Genomic DNA, 20836 nt, shown 5'->3' on the forward strand with positions numbered 1-20836 from the left:
TGTATTCTTAATTCTTAAAGCTGGATAAATCTCTTGGGTTCACTTGTTTCCTTCCTGAATATGAAGAAATATGCAGTTTTGGTTAATTCTTATCAAAACCAAACTGGAACTGAATTCTAACCCATGTGCACCAACCAAATTCAACAGATAAATCTATTTCCAGCATAAAGCAGACCATGTTGTGATGAGGCTATTAGAAAAAAGAGATGGCAAATCTAATTCAGTGCAGCAGCCATGGTGGAATATAATATCTGGATTTAAACCCAGATTTTAAGGGCTAAGACCTTGAAGTCCTGAGCATGTATTGATGAGTACTGATAATTGATGAGTATTTCTATGAGGAAATTTGTACAAAGTGTAGGTAATATGAGCAGGAAATCAGAAAAAATACTCCTTCAGAAGAATTCTGGATTTTAATATTAGTCTAAACCATGCATCTGTGTGCACTGCACAGCATAAAAACATAATACAAAATAATACAGGCTGTTAAAAATTAAGAATGCCCTAACCACATGTTCAAAGAGTATAATCTGTCTTCTCTCTTGTTTGCAACCATTTAGTACAATCTCTTTATGCAGGCCCAGCCTAGGCATTTGAGGGACTTGGGATGAGGGGAAATTGCCAGTCTGTCAGCTCAGGAATGGTCCCCTGCTTCTGTCAAAGCATCTTTAGAATGTTCAAAACATTTTGTCATAAAGTGCTACATTTTGTCATAAAGCGCTACCTGCAACTGATTCTTGCCTGGTTGCACAATCATGAAAGGGTATGTAGTATATGGAAGAGGACGCCCTCCAGCCACTGCCTGCATGGGCTGCTAGGTGGAAGGAAGCTGCTTCTTTTTCTGGGAGCCAATTCATGTGATTTGGATAGGAGCTTTATATGTGTATTAAGGCCAACAGGACTTGGATACTGAGTTTGCTGAAGTATTAGCAGAGGATGGTACCCTTAATCACCTAGACAGTGTGATACAAGGCACAGTTCGCCTTGCCCTTCTGATGTCCATTGAAAAGAATGTTTTCTTTATTTACTTATTTATTTATTGGCTGAATGTATATAGTTACCAATGACACACGTTCTCTGGGTGGATCACAAAAGAGATACAACATGAAGTACAATAGAAAATAATACAGGCTGTTAAAAATTAAGAACATGGAACAGCCTTGTGGCCCTGGCAGAACATCCCTGAGTGGTCCATAGAATGGTGCTGGTCTCCTTTCCTGAGGCCATAGCACAGCTGCTCCCTAGGAAGGATGTGAATGGATGTGAATCAGAGAGGGTGAACCGGGAAGTAACAGGAGGAGAACACATAGGCCTACTGTATTTAGGAACATCTCTTTTCCCTCTCGGAGCTAGTCAGCTGGGTGGACCAAGAGGTCTACCCAGTTGTAGGAACAAGAGGTGAACACACCTCATTGTTGCCCTTATCCTTCCAGCCAAAGCTCAGGATAAATGGGGAAGGAATGTGCAAGGAATTTGGCAGATTTGCCTAGCTTGACCTCTCAGTTTATGACTCATCAGTCGCAGACACTCCAGTGCAAGTCAAGCCAGGACATAGTCTTCCCCTTTTATGTGGGCCACAGTTTGTGTATTTATTAAAGCCAAAAAGTGCAAAAATACAAGCAGGATTTGCAACTGCGTGGTATGCACATTTATGTCCATTAAAATGCATATGCAAATTGCAGTCTGCTTTAAAAGTGAAAGCTACAACCCCCACCCCTGCCAAAATTGGCCCACTTTGGATTCTCAAGTCACCGAGCTACATCCAAGTCTAGTGAGTGCAAGCAGGTTGAGATCTTTGGTGTCATTCCTCCCCAAAACAGAGGGCTTCAGACTCAAAACTTTCTTGCTGTAGAAGATCAGCTCCTTAGGATGGCCCTCCAAAACATATCTGTCTGAAACTCCATGGAGGTTTTGAATGCCTTCCTACATATTCTGAACTGAAAACTCATGAGGACAATTTTAAATGGTAGATCAAAGGCTAGCAAATCGACAACTCTTGAATTCAAAATGCGCCCAAGTACATCCTTCAAACTAATAGACACAGACATGAAATAATTTTATTGTGACGCTTGATACCCAAAAAAGCTAAGCAGTATAGCAGCAGCACTAAAGTAAAATATACTGAAGTTGCAAAGACATGCTACATCCTCTTTTGAAAGTGCTCTGTTGTGCTTCATGCTCATTGCTTATGACATTGCTTATTATCACACCTTATCTGCTGAACACTTGCAGACAGAAGCCTCCAAGGTTCAACCCAGCACCTCATCCAGTCAGGAATCCTGTGAACCAGTGTTAGAGTTGGCCCCCAGCACCAGACTGGATGATTTGCAGCATTCTTGGGAAACACTAAAGAATGTGGTGAGTCCTTTGCTGAAGAGAAGAGAAGAGATGTTTTAATATGTGCACATTTGATTTTGGTGATCATGTCAGAGCAGAGATTTTGTAAAGTCATAAATCATCCAAGAGAGTTTGAAAACCACATGTGTGCCAGCAGCTCAGCTACAAGATCCTCAGTGGATAGTTTCTATCTGAGTTGTGGTGCATAACTACCAGAAAAACTTCTTTCTGGGTGGTAGCACCCCACCTGTGGAAAAATCTCCCCAGAGAGGTAGACCTAACATCTGCCCTGTTATTTTTTAGTGTAACACAAAGACCTTTTTATTTCCCCAAGCAACATGATCTTGTAACTTTATTATGCTTTGTTTGTATTAGCAATTGCATTATTATATGCTTTCTTGTAAACTGCCCCGGAAATATGATTGAGGAGTGGTACAAAATACCTATAATAAATAAGCAAGCAAGCTCCCTGTTAGTTCACACGTAGGCTATTCAGTGAGATGTCAAGGGTGATGTAGGGATAGTAAAGGATGTGCCTGATGACAGCTGTAAGCAACCTAATCTGCTGGGAATCCATGCTATATCTATATATTGAATAGATATAGAGTAACAAAATAGACATATAATGTCAGAAAATCTGGTTTGGATTGAAGATCATAGCTTAGCCAGGATTCCTTTTCATATGGGTGAAACTCTTCAATTATATCTGTAAGTTTGGCAGCTGTCTGACATATTTTGGCAATATCCATTTCCTTAGAAGTGACATTTGTGAACAAACTGTGGCACGAGTATAGTCTCTCTCATGCCAGCTTTCTCAGAGTGGAAAATGAGGTGGTGTTGAGCAAATGTATCATGTGTGAACATGGATCCACTTGCACAGATGCACCTGTTTAAAATGGCTGACTATTTACTTACAGTTTGTTTTTCCTGTAGATTAGTGAAAAGCAGCGCACCCTGTATGAGGCCCTTGAACGGCAGCAAAAATACCAAGATTCCCTCCAGTCAATATCCACAAAAATGGAAGCTGCTGAGTTGAAGTTAAATGAGACTCTGGAGGCCGGCAAGAGTCCGGAGAGCCAGATGGCTGAACATCAGGTAAAAATAAGTTACTATTTTAATTCCTTGCTTTTTGACCAATTGCAGACCTTTGATTTTCAAATACAAATGCATGGCGTAGCAGTGTCTTAAAAATGCATTGAAAATAAAAATTTTACAGTTGCCATAGAATTTTTCCACTATCTACTGTAGTTGCAATTAGGGAAAAGCTGGTTGTTGTTTTTATTTTTAAAGACAGAGTGTCAATTAGATACTTGGTTTTGTTTTGGCCTTTTCCGAACTCGGTTGGATAGGGTATGATTTCAAACCTTTTATATGCAACAGTTTTATGAAAGTGCAAAGCATGCATGCTCTCTGGGGTAGAATTTTTAACCTTAAGAAGTAGCTGATGTCCATCTTTTCATGAGAGCTGTAAAAGAGAAGAAAAGGATCAAAGCTTAGTAATCCCCTCCAAAGGTGATAGCAGTGCCTATGGCTGAGAAAGGGCTTGCACTTATCTTCAGCAGGACTTGCCCCAGGCACTGTAGGGTTGTTCTCTGCCTTATCTTTAGGATCACTGAAATCAATGTGATGACTTAGTCTAACTTAAGTCCCATTTTATTTAGTTCTTTTAGATTAAAAATTACTATTTTTTAAATATCACATAGAAACACCTATTAATAAACTCTTTTATTTTAGTCTTAGTGTGACATTGCTCAGAGGTGAATTGGCTGTATGAGCAGTATCATTAAAGTAATCCATTGGAATGCATTAACCTTTATGGGTGGACCATTTCAATAGGTCTCCCACACTTACAGAGGGGAAAGGCCGCCGAGAGCCTAAACCTCAGTAGGCAATGTCCAGCCATGACAATGGGGTAGGCTGGGGTGTTAATTCCTCCACATTCAGATCACTGTTCCCCACCCATAGTGAGAGAACCAAATCAATAATATATTCTATGAGTGTTAGGCCAATAACATGATGAGACAGACCCATGGTTGTCATAACAGCCGTGAAGTCCTGAGCCACCCTGGAATCAGCACCCTTGGCATGGAAGTTGAGATCTCCCAGAACTATCATTCTAGGGATATTCAACATCAGATCCAAGACCACCTCTGTCAGCTGAGACAGGATGTCTGGAGCATATTGGGGTGAGCAGTACAGCAGCAGAATCCCTAAACTATCCCTAGTACCCCACACAAAATTCAAATACTCAAGATCAGCACTGAAAATGGACAGGTATAGAGTGGAGGTGATATAATGACCCCTCCCCTTTCTGGCCTTCAAGTTGATGATGGTCCTGCACTGAGTACCCAGGTGGGCATACCTGGAACAGATTAACCCTTCACTATATTCCCACCCAGGTCTCCATAACACATGCAAGGTCAGCCCTCTCTTCCATTATTAAATCATGGATGGGATCTTATTTTGGACTGACCTGGCATAAAACAGCAGCAGAGTAAGCTTCTAAGGCTGCCAGGAGCAATCTGGAGGAAGGAAGAACAAAAAAGGGACAGGCATAAGATGTCTAGTCCCCCTTCTCCTCAACTGGCCAATTAATTCTCTAGTGCCATACTTACAAGGCTGTTTAAGTAAATCTCGAGTTGACCAATTTAATTTAATTTAATTATGTACAGTGATGTTTAAATCAGGAAAGATTTTATTCAATTCTACAGAATACTCATTATGTTGGATGTGGAATATGATATCACACACATTTTTCTAGGTCCTGTTTGTAAATACTGCTTGTAATTAACGTGGTGACTCAGCAAAGCTTATGCAAGGCTTTATTCATGTAATTGTTTACTTTTCTACGCTGCCCAAAAGCTGAACTCTCTGGGTATTTTACAAAGTTCCAACTCTCAAAATGAATTATAAAAGCTGTGTGTGTATATTTATCTATACCTGTATATATAAATATATATAGACATATAAACATAGAGAGACACACACATTTAAAACAATCAAACACCAGAAAATTCAAGACCTGAATAAAATCTCATCCTATGTTGTCAAATACCTGAGAGAAGAAAGTCTTAATCTTGCGCCAGAGAGGTAACAGCACTGGTACCAGTTGGGCATCACTGTCTTGTCATATATAGTTTTCTTTATTTTATTTTTTTTCTTTATCATTTATTTAATTCACTTTATTTAATTTATAACATTCAATAGCCACTGCTCTCTGGGCAGTTGACAAAACCTAAAAGTAAACAAAAGTTTAAAAGATACACATACAACAGTAAAATTAAAAGAGCAAAACTTTGATTTCAATACCAAACCCAAGCTTGTCCTGTTTTCGCCAGGCACTGATAGATGAAATTCTGATGCTTCAGGATGAAATCTGCGAGCTGCAAACCTCATTAGCAGAAGAGCTGGTATCCGAACCACTGGACACAGACGCTGCTGATCAGTTAGCTTTGCAGTCCACACTCACTGTGTTAGCCGAAAGGATGGCCACAATTAAAATGAAAGCTTCAGGGAAACAGCAGCTGCTTGAGGTATGAGGATGATGAAAGGATTTTTTCATCCAAGGAGGGTATCTGATAAGGACATTCCAAACACATGCAAATGGTTCAGGGCCTTTTATGGCAGGGATGGCAACGTAAAGACCTCTGACCAATAACTGCAGGTGAGGTTTTATGGGAGTTGTAGGGAACCAGTCTATCCCTGTTTTATGGTCTTTCTAGGAATCCATGCATTTCTTTTGCTTAGTCATAGGAATTGAGAGCACTTGTGGGTTCCCCATTTCATTTTGGTTCACCACTTTTAGATGGCTGGCTATGTTTTATATCAATTTGATGACACTTTCTTACTAAGCTGCTATCTCATTTGTTGTTTTGCCAATTCCTCAGCTTGAAAGTGAGTCTTAAGTGCAATTTATTTAATTGCATTTTTCAGTGTCTCATTGTTTGTCACACATTGTTTTGTTAACAGAAATCCTGATCAAAATATTACAATCATTACAGGCTTAACTAAATTGAATATATATGTTTTCCAAATATGGGATGACTCTGTTCCATAAAGGAAGCCATAGCCTTGAGTTTGCAAGAGCTGAGCAGTTCTGCCAAGGATATGACATTTTGGAGGGTGTTCCTTCATAGAGTTGCCCTAAGTTGGAGATGACTTGATGGCACATTACAACAATGTCTGTTTTAGCCTTACAGTGTGCTCTTCCTTCCTTTCATAAACTACTTTCTGCTATATGATTAACATATGACTATTATCAGAAAGTGGATATATGTTATCAGGAGTTTGGCTCTTTGCCACACAATGGGTTGCAAATGATGGTATCTGATTACTAGGAGAAGCTCAATGAGCAACTAGAAGAACAGCGGCAAGAGCAAGCTCTACAGAGATATCGTTCTGAGGTAGATGAACTTGACCATTGGCTACTGAATACAAAAGCCACTCTAGACACTGCGTTGGTTGCCACTGAGGAACCCATGGATATGGATTCACAGCTGATTGACTGCCAGGTGAAATGGTCTTCCTGCTTAAATATAATTTCTCCTTCACTAGCTTAGACTTTACTGACTCCAGGCTGTAGAACTGGCTCATGTTATGCGTAGTGGTACATGCAGCAAGCAAAACATTTAAAAGGTGACTTTTATGGGTGCAATGCATGAAGCATTGTGCATAACTACCTGCCCAGCACTGGTAGTTTGCTACAGCCTGCGGGGTGAATGGTGTCTAAACCAACCATTAGTTAAATTAGGTACCTACAAATTAGACACAGTCTAAATGTTTAGCCATAGGGATTTATGACCACAACATTACTGTTTAAAGTCATTATATATTAATAGGCAGAAAATATTTTGAGTTTATTAAATGTACAAAACAAAGATAGCTGCCCGAGTCCCTGAATAAACTACTCAAAATCTGAATGAGGAGAATTCAACCTAGATGTCATAATAGGAAGAGTTGAGGAAAGCAACAGAAAAGTTCAAAACTTAGTCTAGATCTTGAGATCATGAGGTCTGCAGTATACAAAATGGTTAATGCAGTCTTGTCTTGATTGAGCTTCATTTTATTAGTCATCATCCAGTGTGCTGTTTCAGCTAGGCACCAGTTTAGTATATCCACAGCCTCATCTGAAAATGATGAAAAGGGGAAAAATAGAGCCTCATATCATCAGCATATCAACAGCAACACATTCCCAAGAACTGATGGCAGCACACCCCAAAGATACTTGGTTTAGATGTGGCATTAGCCCGTGAAGGGCAAGACATGAGCTTTGGGCTTGGATACCACCCCTCCACTGTCCTCTTCTGGCAGAGTCACAAGGAAATGATTAGAGATTGGCAAAGCCACTTACCCTTTCTGGCTATCCAAAAGTTATCCTTTTGTCTGAAAAAAATGGCAGTTTAAAACAGGTGTGCAGCAACCCGGGCCTGGGGGCTGCATGCAGATACATGATGCTCTAGTTGTGGGCCCCAGAGGTGCCTTGAGCCTTGCTGCCACACAATTCCTTTCCCTTGCGATCCTAATACAGGTAATAATATAGTCACAAGGAGAGAGGATCTGTATGCTATTGCAAGTGCTGTAAGGATTAGACTTATTCCTCCAACAGAAGAGCCTTCAAAGTTTGTGCATACAGATTCTGAGTCAGATGTAGAGGAGGGGCCAGAATCTGCAGTGGACTTTGCAGGCCAGTGGAGATAAGCCAGGCAATCCCAAAGAGTTTCAAATTCAGTGGAAAACTTCAGTGAGCACATCATTAACATCATTAATCTGAGCATTTGGTATCAGGATAAGAGGCTGGACCAGGTAGAAATGTCAAATGATTCCATCAATGGACCCGGAAACGGGAGGACCCACCTTGGAATCTTCAGCTTGGAATCAACTTCTTATCATTAAGCTGTATTTCCCTAATGGCCAATATTCTAACTTTGCTTGTTTCTTTTGCAATGTTCTTCTTTTGTACTATGGGTCAGTTTTAACATAATAAAGCCTTTTAGATAGAAAGCCTTTTCCCTGGTCTGCTTGGAGAGGAGAGGAGAGGAGAGGAGAGGAGAGGAGAGGAAGAATGCCATGGCTTGTGTGTGTACCCAGGGTATAATAAAACAAGCCAGGATCAAAAGGTGGTTTATGATCCTGGCTTGTTAATAAACCATTTTATACTGAGTTCCTTTCAGACCCATAATAAACCCTAGTTAGCTTTAAAAGGAAAGTGCATTTTTCTGTTATCTTCATTCTGTGCTGGAGGGGAAAATTGAAGGGTGGGGAGTCTTGAGAGTTCAAGCTGCAGGTCTGCTTGTTCATTTAGCACTACAACATGAGTTAATGTTATGTCTGAAATGAACTGTCTGAAATGAACTGTTTAATCCTTCATTGAAGTCTGATTTACACAAGGGAAGATGAGGCACAGGGCTGTTATAAGTGAAGTTGTTGATATAAGCTATGAGTAGCAGTCCATACACTGAAAACTTTTAATCCTCCACAAAATTGTAATTGATTTGCTTATTGAATCCTTTCTCAGTCCCTCACTGCACAATTTTAGAGACCCTGCTAATCTGTGGTCAGTATTTTCATGCAAACACTAAAAAATCATAATTTACAGCAAATACTTCTATCTTGTAATCTTATAGAAGTTTGATTTGTCCATCCTTCAGTTTCTTCGTTTCCTGCCTCTGAATTATTTGATCTTGGATTAAATTGCTGAGGGAAAATAAATTCAAGCCTTTAAACTTGTCAGTGGCAAAATATACTCACCTTTTTGGTATTGTGTATAAGTACTTAATGGCATTTCAAAATAAACATGCCAGAGATTTGTCACTTTAAGTCGCTCTCTAGACGAAAGAAGATTAAGTGGAGGATCTTAGGGCATCCCTGCACCAATCAGAAAGATCTACAGTGAGAAGAGAAGCTTATCAATACATCCAGAGCGATGGGGGAGAGGGAGGGGAGGGAGAGAAGGGCAGAAAAGGGGATCTGCCTGAATTCACTCAGCAGAAGTGGCAAAAGAAGAAAAGAGCAGCCATAATTGAGTGTGATCTGCTAATTATTATCTGGACTATCATAGTTTCTGGGATATTGCTGCACTAAAAGAATAGAATAGTCTTTAAGCATCTGAACATCACAAAAAATGTCTGTGGTACTAAAGCATTCTTGTTCTCAGAAAAGGTAACCTTAGGTGGATGTCTTGTGTAAGTAAAAGTAAGTTCTAGACGTCAAGGAAATGCAAACTTTTGGAAGCACATTTCTGAGGAATCTGGAGAATACCAGAGTGGGCAGCAATGCAAATTTGGCTTGCCCTTAGCCTGGAAGAGGCTAAGACAGTGGCGGATCCCTCAGGATGTATGAATTTGCCTCCTTGTTTCTGCTGCTTCAGAATATGCTTGTGGAAATTGAGCAGAAGGTAGTGGCATTGTCTGAGTTGTCGGTACACAATGAGAACCTCCTCATGGAAGGAAAAGCTCACACCAGGGACGAGGCTGAGCAGCTAGCAGTAAAGCTCCGAACACTGAAGGGAAGCCTTTTGGAGCTGCAGAGAGTTCTCCACGAGAAGCAGATCAACATCCAAGTAAGACGCTCCGTCTGATTGGCTTTAAAGGGGGCAGTTGGGTTTGCATTTTTCTCTCTTGTAGTGTGGTGGTTGGGAAAACCAAAGTGGAGATGAAGGCTGCCATGGTAACCAAGTATGAATTGATTAAATTGCCTGGCCAGGGTACAGTTTAGTTCCCATGCTTTCTTGCTCAAATTTCTCATTATTGCTATTTGGAGGATACAGTCTGGGGAAACCTATATTTGTTTTGCCTTTTTCAACATGTTTTGCCATATTTACAATTAATAAATAATAAACTGCTTCATCAGGGCCTGTATTCTTCATTTATATTCCAATTGTAGAATACTGGATCCTTAGCCAAAAGAGAAAAGAAAAGCCATCACTGTTTTTAAATATGTGTCAAATATAGTCACAGATTACTTCTAATCAGGTAATTGAGGTCTCTGATCTTCTACTAGACAGAAATATGAGACAGATAATATTTTACCTCTCTGCAGCAACTCTTCGTCTATTTGGTAAGAGAGATCTAGGGAGATCTGTGCTTCCATTAGCTGAGGAAGGGTGCATATCTTTATTTTAGAGAGTAAGAATAGTGTAATATGTGCTGTGCTCATTCCTGCTTAATGTAAACATTCTCTATCTTTCCCTTAGCAGTAAGTGCAGCTGTAATCTAGAAATATCCATTGGGTACTAATGTAATGGATTCACTGTGTGCTCCCTTCCCCCACCTCATTTGTTCTGTTCTGTTCTGTTTTGGTTTGGTTTTGTTTCAGCACTTCTTGCAACATATCCAAGGATATTTCTGAAGTTGGCCTTGGCTCCATGTAGTAAGGGAGATGCCAAAAAAACAAAACAAAACCAGGAGGAAGCTCAGAAACACCCTTCCTAGGCAAAATCATGGCCTGCTGCTTGGGACAGAGTCCTAAAATTCAACATAGGCTTTTTTGGCAAATACTACGTTAGTATGTGCAGAACTAAACAACACATATGTCCACACTGTACAGTTATTTGGCCCTGAATTCTGTTTTCTAATACTAAGTATCCATAATACTAAGTACTCATTCAGCATTACCTGGGGCAAAATGTGAAAGACCAATTGTTCTTTCATTTTGGGTATATATTTGCAAGATAATCTATTGTACAGGTTGGTACAGTAGTCCTGCAAGATGCAAAGGCTTCTAGAGCAAATAATTGGCACACTGTACAAGGCAGAAGCAGATGTGTCACTACGGTGTAGTAGTTAGTGTGTTTGGACCAGGATCTAGGAGGCCTGGGCTTCTACGTCTGCTTAAGGAAATATTGCCAGCAAGTCGTTTAAACTGGGTCACTCTGCCTGTGTTTACACTCTTATCCTGCCATGATCTATGGCTACCTGGTGTGCTAAATGAGATGCTGTTCGAGAGGAATGCCATGAGGGTAGACTTTCCTTAGACGTAACAGGTTATAATCTGGACAGTTTAAGAAGTGGAAGGTTCTAAACCTGAAAGTGTTAATCCTGTTTCCTAAATTCATATTATGTTTTTATCCCCTCTTTTTTCCCTTCATTAAAAGCAGGGAGCTCTGCAGGAAAAGGAGGAGTATGAAGCAGATTTAGTCAGCTCTCAAAGTCCCAGTGTCCAAGAATGGCTAGCCCAGGCAAGGTTAGCCCGTTCACAGCAACAGCAAAGCAGCCTACAGAGACAGAGAGTGAGTGTGCCATACTTAATTCAAATCCCGAATCTCTTTAAATGCACTTAGGAACCATTGGTTTCAACTGTGTATCTGCATAGAATGGTGTTCAGGATTGTGCCATAGACTAAAGTAAGACTAAGAGGATGGAAGACTGTGCCCTTATTCATGCCCCAACATCATACAGCATTTCTAGCCTTCTGCTGCCCTGTGTCTATGCATACAGCATGGACATCTGCAGCAGGGAAGCTTGCATGTGACTCAGAATCACTTTTCAATAATGCTCCAGTCACCAAAGAAACAACAAGAGTCATCCCATGTTGTCCTCCCAGCTCTAAATTGTCTTGCAGCAGCACCTGGACTCCCCAGGCTTCAATCCTGCACCATCTGTACTCAGACCACATGCTCAAATTCCAAAGCAGCATCTCAGAAATTTCCCATGAAAATTGTCCATAAGGAGTGCTCCAGCTTGAGGCAGCTGGGCCAGTTTTCATTGTGTAAAGCCCCCAGTGATTTATTGTTTGGCATTCCAGCATCTGCTCCTCTGGACCCCCTGCTCATGCTTGGGAGTAATTAGGTGCAGAGATGCTAGAGGGTGTAAGTCAAACTTAGCTAGAGGACAGCAAGCCAAAATGTGGAGAATGGAGCGATCCTTCTGCAGTCATGTTGTGAGCTACTCCATGAACTGATGTCTGAACATACAGGCAACACACAAAATTGCAATGTTCTGAAATCCCTTCACCTGCCTATAGCCCTTTCCAGGTGTTCAACAGGTGTGAGGGGGGAGCTCTCTAGTCCTCAGAGGTTTCTATCATCCTCCACTTACAAAAGTGACGTTTTGAAGAGGAAAGCCTTGTGTATCTATAGAACTCCACAAAATGGAGACTCCTGATCTTCCATGGTGCCGCATCATGTAGTGATTCAGAAGGCTCTCACCTGCTGAAAGCTGCAGAAACTCATGGAATGGGCATGGCTGGAGCACAACCTCACCACACATGTTTATTCCATGCAGTTGATGCTTAGTATCTGATGGTTTTGTTCAAGAATATAGCACAGGGAAAAGTGGTTCATTCAGGAAAAGGAGCAGGACATTTGCCACTCTCTGGTACGAAAAAACCCCATGTAAAGTCATATGTGGTTTGAGTCCTATCTAATCAGAATGCTGATTTAAAAAAAAAAAAGAGGGGATGTGCCTGAATCATGTTTCTTTTGGGTCTCTCAGTGATCCTCTGTAGACAAAAAGAATCAAGGCATTGGTTCTCTTGTCTGACTAAAATGACTTCTAGCAATTATGTATCTATTATTTAAAAAAAGTATCTTGTTGTTAACACAATCCTCTTGATAATTTTTAGGAGCTAGAGAAGGAGCTAGCAGAGCAGAAGAGTCTACTTCGCTCAGTGGCAAGTCGTGGGGAGGAAATTCTAACCCAGCAATCTACTCCAGATAATCCTTGTCCAAGGTGTCGTTTGATACATTTTGTTTTGGCTCTGCAGCACTGTCTTCTGTGATCTTGCTTATGCATGCTTACTTTATGGCATTATTTGTGTTCCATTGCAAAGAAAATCTGGGAAAGTTAACTTTTAAAATGAGAGAGGCAGAATACATTCAAGGTTTTGCCCTTGCAAGCTTGAAATAGCATTTTTATCTGTATGTTTAATTTTAAAAAATAGCCTGGTGGAATAATTAACAGAAAGTGAAACTAGCCTGCAAGCAAGTTGGCTTGGTCAGAAAGAGATACACTTCTCAAAATATAGTTTAATTGTTTGAGCTGCTTCCACAGATTTTCCTTCAAATGCAATGCCCCCGATTAGTATTCCTAAATAAACCGTAAAACAAATATAATGCAGCTAAAATCATAGCAGTATATATTAATATCTGCTGCTTCTTATTTTTTTAAAGGTTTGAACTGTTTAGAATTAAACCATAAATTATTCAATCTGGTATCCCAAAAATCCTACCCATCAATATAAAATGCAGTTCTTTCAGTCAGTAATGAGCTTTGCTAATTTCTCTAGGCCAGGGTTAGGGCTCTTGTTACAGCCCAGTGAAAGTATTGCAGAAGGAATTCACAACTGGGTAGCAGATGCACTGGTTTGTGAGAATTTGTACCTCAGCGTACTTTCCATGCTTCCACTCTATTTTGCATGATCTTAGTGGCCTAGGATGTTGCCTTCCCCTATGAGATGCTAGCATTACTGTGAACATCAAAATATAAACATTTAGAGTAGAGTCACAAGTATACCCAGGTAATTCCAATCCAGGATTGCTAGTTCATATCTGTATTTTCCATCACAGCAAGAAGGCAGATGTCTTAACACAGGAGCTCAGCTTTGAGGGAGAGAAACCATCAGTGGAAGATCAAATGAAAATGAAGTGGGAAAGTCTTCATCAGGAGTTCAGCATTAAACACAGACTTTTGCAGAATGCTCTGGAACAAGAACAGGAGCAGCCAGTAAGTACCCTTTCAAAAAAAAAACCCAAACAAATAAACTAACAAAACAGATCTGGCAATCTATAAATGAAAAAAAAAACTTGCTAAAGTTTTTGCAATGCAATAATGTCATTAGCATAAAGTGTGATTTCAAAAAGAAGACAATCTGTGCCCAAGTTATGCATTATTCCATTCCCTATATATTTAATATCTCATTTACATTTCTGACATAACTGAAATACTGTAATCACTGTGCTAATCCTTCCCCACTGCTCTTCACAGGTCTACAGTAGACCAAACAGACTTGTTTCTGGCCTACCACTCCACAAGCAGGAGGGGCTGACTCAAGAAAAACCATCAGTTACATCTTTATTGGTTGGCTTAAATGACACTTTTGAAGAAATGTTTTTCAAGGTATAATAATTTATTATGTTCATTTTTCAAAGAATCTTGTAATATGGCATTGTAAGATGATCCAAGTCTTTCTTCACTTAAAGTGTCCTTCCTTTGATTCTTAGGAATTAGATAAAGATATTCTCTCTCTCTCTTTCCCTCCCTGTCGCCCTTCTCCCCCACCCCCACCCAATATATCTGTACTTAAGAAAAAAACTTGCCTGATTTTCTTTGGATGCCTTTTTAGGGTGGAGGTCCAGAGAAAGAAAACCTGCACTTTGAGCAGAAGTTGTACAGTGGCATTTCAGCCACCTCATCCTGGCTGGATGGTGTAGAAGAACGCTTGTTGGTTGCCACAGCCTTATTACCTGAAGTGACAGAAACCGGTCTCTATAATCAGGAAGTAAGTGTATCTTTCTGATAATCAGGAGGCTTCTCTGTATCTTTCTACATGTTCCACTACGCAACACAAGGCCCAGATGAATTAAGCTATCAATTTCTCCTACATCAGTTATTTCAAAATTTCCAAAGTCTTTCTCACCTTTCTAGGAAGAATTCTACACACTTTAGTAATTTTTTATATAAAAAAAAAAACAAAGAAAATTCTCATGCAAGCCAGCCTGCAAAAAGGAGGCCAGAGCTGCCATTGCAGAGTGCCACTTGCTGCTGAGACAGCCAGTCATCCTGTAACATATGCACAAAAGAGAGGTTTTCACTACCAGTTATGTCCTGTTACTTTGGCTAATTTTGCTAGGGAAACAATAAAACATTTCAGAAATCAGTGGCAATACATGGAAAGTCTGACCAAGATAGTATACCTTCTTAAAACTCTCTACACTCATTAACTCACTTCAGTAAACCCTCTGCATTCATACCTTAATGTTTATGCTTTTCTGCAAGCTTCCCCATGCATAAGGCAGTCTTTGCAGACATTCTTCTGCTAAAGTGAGTGACAAGCCAAAGGCCATTGAATGAATCCTGGCTAAACATGAACAAACTCTGTGCATATTTATAGTCCCCTGCACATTACCAGTGCAATCTTATGCATGTTTTCTCAGAAGCAAAGGCAATGGGACTCACTCCCCAGTAAATCTGTATATCACTGCAATGCCATCAGCACCTGGGACCACTGGAACTAGACAAATGTGCCTCCAAGCAAGAAATACTGATGCTCTCACATTTTGCTAGTGTGATGCATGAAAAAAGTTTTGTGAAGAAACAAGAATATTATCAACATTGTCAGTGTGATTGGCATTCTACCATCTTACAGGGTACTTAATCTTACAAGCAAGTGCTGTTTTATTTATATTCCAGACTCTTGCTAAAGATATCAAGGAGATGACAGAAAAAATGGATAAGAACAAGAATTTGTTTTCTAATATGTTTCCTGAGAGTGCTGAAAATAGAAATGTTATAGAAGACACCTTGGATTGTTTGCTAAGGAGGCTAATATTACTGGAGACATTGATAAACCAAAGATGTCAACAGATGAAAGAGAGGCTTCAACTTATATTGAGTTTCCAGGTAAATTTTTCACTTTTTCTTAGTGACTGCTCTCATTTTTCACCACAACACTTAGCTGTTTGAAAGATACGCATTCCAGTTATATTTTTAGATTCTATAATTCAATCAGGAGTTTACGTTATAAATATTTTAGGCAAAACTTTTACTGCCTCAAAGACAAATTTAAAGACAGGAATTTTGATTCATGGCTTTTTTAAACAGTATCAGTAACATAAAAGGTAGGATCCGTATTTAATTATACTTCATGTAGATTTAATGAAATTAGTAGGAATTAAGTTAGTTATGATAAAATAACTAAACTTGGATCCTACCAACATTTTTAATAAGACCAATAAATATTACAAAGCAGTAAGTTAGCTTGGAGTTTCACAGAACCCTTCCTTCTTCAGGCTCAATTAAAAGAGAGAGGGGGAAAGTAGATAAAAACTCTGCTGATTGATTCCTCGATCTTAGATTCCCGGATTACCATATGTTATAGTGCTTGGGGGCATGCCCAGTGCACCACTTGCCCCAGTGTATAGTGGGACAAATAAGCAAGCAAGTCCCTCTTTGAAAACATAGAAGCCAGCAGTTATTTAAATCAGACTGTGTCAGTAAACAGAAACCCTTGGTCTCTTGTCAAATGAGGATTAGAAGTAAAGAAAAAGTGATGGTCCTTATATTAGCAAGTCTAGAGATGACTCTTCCATACAGAAGCATCATAGCCATATTATATAGCATCATATGATAGGTGACATGTTTAACCCACATCAGACCCTAACCTACATGTGAGTAAAAATAAATTGTGTCTTCCACATTCGCGTATCTTACATATAGAGGTTAACACAGAGCTACATACCAGGATTGATAAAATATTTTCCCTTTTGTTTCCCTTTGACTAGTAGAATGTTTGCACCTATTCTGTTTTGTCAGTATCTGCACACTGGTTTGTGTACATACATGCATAGCTTAATGATCTGCATGGACTGTCAATGCCCATGCTCAGGCTGGATCCTGTTAGTCATTCAATATATGCTTCCACTGCTATTTCTTAACAAGCTCAAGTAAAGGTGTTGGCTCTGGTAAAAAAAGCCTCTGGTGAACTGCTTGAATTGATGTTTGAATACTTAAGATTACAGTTGACTAACATTCTGCCAATTTAAATCTTGCATGCAATTTTCTCTTTCTGACAGAATGATCTGAAGCTGATGTTTACATCTCTGGCTGATAACAAGTACATTGCCCTGCAGAAACTAGCTGAAGCAGTTGAACGTCCCGAAAAAGAGCAAATGCAGGTACAGCCATCTTTCTAACACAGAGCTTGGAAATAAGAAATGGTATAATACGGGGATAGCCAATCTTCTTATAGCATGCTTTATTCAATTTGTAGCACTCCTTCATATCCCCAAACACCCCTTTGCTGCTACTTCCTCTCAGCAATATATCCAGCCTCTGTGATAATACTTTACTCTCACTGTTCTCTTTGCTTCTGTTATTTTCTCCTTAATTATTCGTCAAGCAATCAGAGCCTGGCATGGAGAAAGTAGGGAACGTGGAAGGACCATAACAATGTGTAGGCAATCAAGGTTGGCTACATGCTGTTACTGAGGGCAGAGGAGCCCTTTGTAACCTTTATATAGTTTAATAATTTTCTTCTAGGTTTTGGTTCCTGTTTTAATAGTTTTTAAGCCTCATACATTTTCAGAGATTTCTATATATTGCAGTGAATTCTAGATTATATCCTCAGGTGTGTGCATGCAGTTTACATACGTTGGCCTGAGATGCCTTGTCATTTCCTTTCATGAATAAGCAGAGCATTCCTGTGAATGCAGCTAAGTATTCTTGTGAATACCACAAGTTAGCTCACTGGTCTTGTGTTAGACCAGTGAGCTAACTATTTTAAGGAAAGCTTGTCTTTTGTTACTGATCATGTTGCTGATGGTCCCAAGCGTTTCCTAGAGCATAGCTTGGAAACCACAGCTCTATTTATCTACCATAAATGCCAAAGATTATTCAGAGCAATTTTAGCACCTGTGTTGATGTGCCATCTCTGACATCAAGCATCACTGAAGTGTAGGCTAGTTATGACACTAGAGTTAAATGTTACAATGTATCCTTATATAGGCTATTCAGCAAGCTGAAGATGCACTCAAAGAACTAGATACAGGAATCAGTGAATTAAAGAAACGTGGGGATAAATTGCAGATTGACCAACCTACCATGCAAGAGTTGTCTAAGCTTCAGGTAAGGAACCCATTAAAAATAATGCTTTAAAATCATTCTCCAAATGATAGAATAGTAAAATTGGAAATGGCTAAAGGGTCATTGGATCCAACCACCTGCTTAGTGCAGGACTCCAAGATAAATGAGCCCTCTCAGATGACTGTCCAGCTGCAACTAGCCCACAACCTTCCTAGGTTTCAATGTCATTCTGCTCTAATAGTCAGGAATTTCTTCTTCATGTCCATTCAAAATCTGGCTTCCTTTTATGTGAGCACTTATTTTCTGTCCTGCACTCTGGAATCATGGAGAAGAGATCCTGCCCTCCCACCTTTGTGATAACGCTTCAGGTATTTTGAAGAATGCTATCATATATTTCTTCAGTCTTCTTTTCTCAAGGCTAAACATGCCCAGTTCTTTCATAGGACTTTGTTTCCAGTCCCTGGATCATCCTTGTTGCCTTCCTTGCAGTATTGTTGAACCAAGTATTCCTCATCTTATAGCAATGCATTTGATTTCTTTTTCCTGAGTGCAAAACATGGTATTTGTCCCAATTGAATTTAATTATTTTGCTTTCAGCCCAGCTCTCCAACCTATCAAGATCATTTTGATCTTGTTTCTGTCTTCCAGGGTATTAGCTATCCCACTCAGCTGGTTTGCTAATCAGGATATCATAGGGCACTTTGTCAAGAGATTTGCTGAAGGCAAGATAGTTTATGTCTACAGCATTCCCACAGTCCACCAGGGAGGTCACCCAATCACAAAAAAATAAAATGAAATAAGATTAGTCTGGCAGGATTTGTTCTTAAGTAATCCATGTTGGCTTCTAGTAATTGTTTTCAGGGTGTTTGCCAACCAACTACTTTATAATCTGCTCCAGAATTTTCCCAGGTATTTATGTCAGACTGACTAGTGTGTAGTTTCTAGGTTCTTCTTTTCTTTTTCTTTCTTGAAATATGGACAAAATTAGCCCTTCTCTAGTCATATGGCACTTTCTCTGTCCTCCATGGTTTCTCAAAGATAATAGTGTTTCTGAGAGTTCTTCCACCAGCAACTCTAGATCTGTAGAATGGTTATATATACATTATTAGACAGCCATTTCTTTCTACATAACCCTAATCCTAACCCTAACCCTTAAGTCCTATTGATGCAGGAGTCAGATACAAGAAATATGTCTATAAGGTATTGACCGACAGCATAAAAGGATAAGCTGGGTATAGGTCTGATTTTATGTCAGTTTTTTATATCCTGTTAGCACCGGCTTTCCACCATCCAGTAACTGTAAGAATTCATTGAAGTATGCCCCCCCCCCCCCCACAAACACACTCCATCTCCTCAATACAAAAAGCCAAGATAAGGTTTTTTCCCTGGGTTAGGCCGGCGCTTTCCATGCAGATCCATGCTCTACCCCTGAACATTGACCTTTGCCCTGGGAAGATACCCATGCAGAAGTCTCTTTGCAGTCAATTGGAATTTTTAGAATTTTCACTATACTTATATTTAGTGGACTGTTTTGATAACTTAACTCAGCTGCCCAATACGTTCAAGGCTCATCATTTATAAGATGCTGACAAGTTTGCTGAATTCAATATGGGGCTTTCTGGAAAATAGAGCACAAGTAGTCTACAATACAGCCTAGCCAAGGTTTTTGGAACAGTCTGTGGGTCACAGATGGAGGGCATGGTTACCTATGTGACACGAAGCATCTTTAAAGTCGATGCTATGCATGCAACAATACAGGTGTTCTGTGTGGAGCCCAAGAGTGCAACTTGTAGCAGGGCCTATTGCACCCTGTTACGGTGAAGCAGGTACACATGGCAATCATCTGCATGTATTTTTCTTTAGATTGGTTCCTAACTTTTTCCTTTATGGGGGGTGGGGAACAATTTGGGAGACAGTTTTGAGGGAAGAAAAGCCCAATGGGCAAAGGACAAGCAGTCCTCCCCCCCCCCCGCACCCACCCAATCATTGTTCCATTCAAAGTGTTGAGCTCTCAAGGCCACTTTTCATTTGTTTTTTAAAATGGAGGACGTGATGCAAATGACTTTGTATCACAGCTAGTGCAGACAATTCGTCTTTCAGTAATATTCATACGCTTCTCTTATTAAAAAGAACAATTTTAGAACATCTAGACCATTATCAAATGAGCTCATTTCCAGTTAAGTGCATTTGTTTCCTCTTTTCCTCCTTGTTTTACTTTTTGTGAAGTGCCTAGAAACCTTTGCTAAAGGATGTCTTATAAAGGGCCCAGCTAATTTACAAAATAGCAATGTTGGTAGAATGGATGGATCAGATCTAATTCTTTATTCTTTGCATGGGTTTCTCCGTGTGACTGGAAAAAAGATTGTGACTCTTTCTTCTTTCACATGCCAGGATATGTATGATGAGTTGATAATGATCATAGGATCACGGCGTAGCGGACTGAACCAAAATCTGGCACTTAAGGGCCAGTATGAGCAAGCACTGCAGGATCTGGCTGACCTGATCGAAACTGGTAAAGAAAAGATGGTAGTTGATAAGAAAATGAGTGTTTCCTCCAAAGAGGAAGTCCAGACACTTCTTGACAAGCACAAGGTACAAATCACACTTAGAATTCCAGTATTTAATTTATTGCAAAGATGTTTATCCATTACTGTCATGTTTTATTTGGTTTGGTTCTTGTTAACTGCCCTCTTCTTCAGATCAGTCGTTCTGATGTGATTTGGTGTCATTTGGTATAACTTGAAAGTAAATGTGCAGGATGG

General features: G+C 39.8%; 1 protein-coding gene across 8 annotated transcripts in view; it reads left to right on the forward strand.

The window, feature by feature from the left end:
* SYNE1 (spectrin repeat containing nuclear envelope protein 1) overlaps positions 1-20836 on the forward strand; it is a 317660-nt gene that overhangs the window by 196557 nt on the left and 100267 nt on the right. For 6 of the 8 annotated variants that reach the window (XM_044422636.1, XM_044422576.1, XM_044422595.1 and 3 more), the window contains 14 exons: positions 2233-2358; positions 3271-3432; positions 5676-5870; positions 6675-6848; positions 9704-9895; positions 11429-11563; positions 12898-13004; positions 13841-13997; positions 14259-14390; positions 14617-14772; positions 15684-15893; positions 17066-17167; positions 17997-18116; positions 20466-20666. In XM_044422636.1, coding sequence (XP_044278571.1) covers positions 2233-2358; positions 3271-3432; positions 5676-5870; positions 6675-6848; positions 9704-9895; positions 11429-11563; positions 12898-13004; positions 13841-13997; positions 14259-14390; positions 14617-14772; positions 15684-15893; positions 17066-17167; positions 17997-18116; positions 20466-20666 — 2169 coding nt within the window. The remainder of the gene's footprint in view (positions 1-2232; positions 2359-3270; positions 3433-5675; positions 5871-6674; positions 6849-9703; positions 9896-11428; positions 11564-12897; positions 13005-13840; positions 13998-14258; positions 14391-14616; positions 14773-15683; positions 15894-17065; positions 17168-17996; positions 18117-20465; positions 20667-20836) is intronic. The other 2 variants (XM_044422586.1, XM_044422604.1) reach the window with 1 other exon arrangement.

The sequence above is a fragment of the Varanus komodoensis genome, unplaced genomic scaffold (assembly GCF_004798865.1).
Source record: "Varanus komodoensis strain SLA01 unplaced genomic scaffold, ASM479886v1 scaffold1, whole genome shotgun sequence".
NCBI classification, from domain to species: Eukaryota; Metazoa; Chordata; class Lepidosauria; order Squamata; family Varanidae; genus Varanus; species Varanus komodoensis.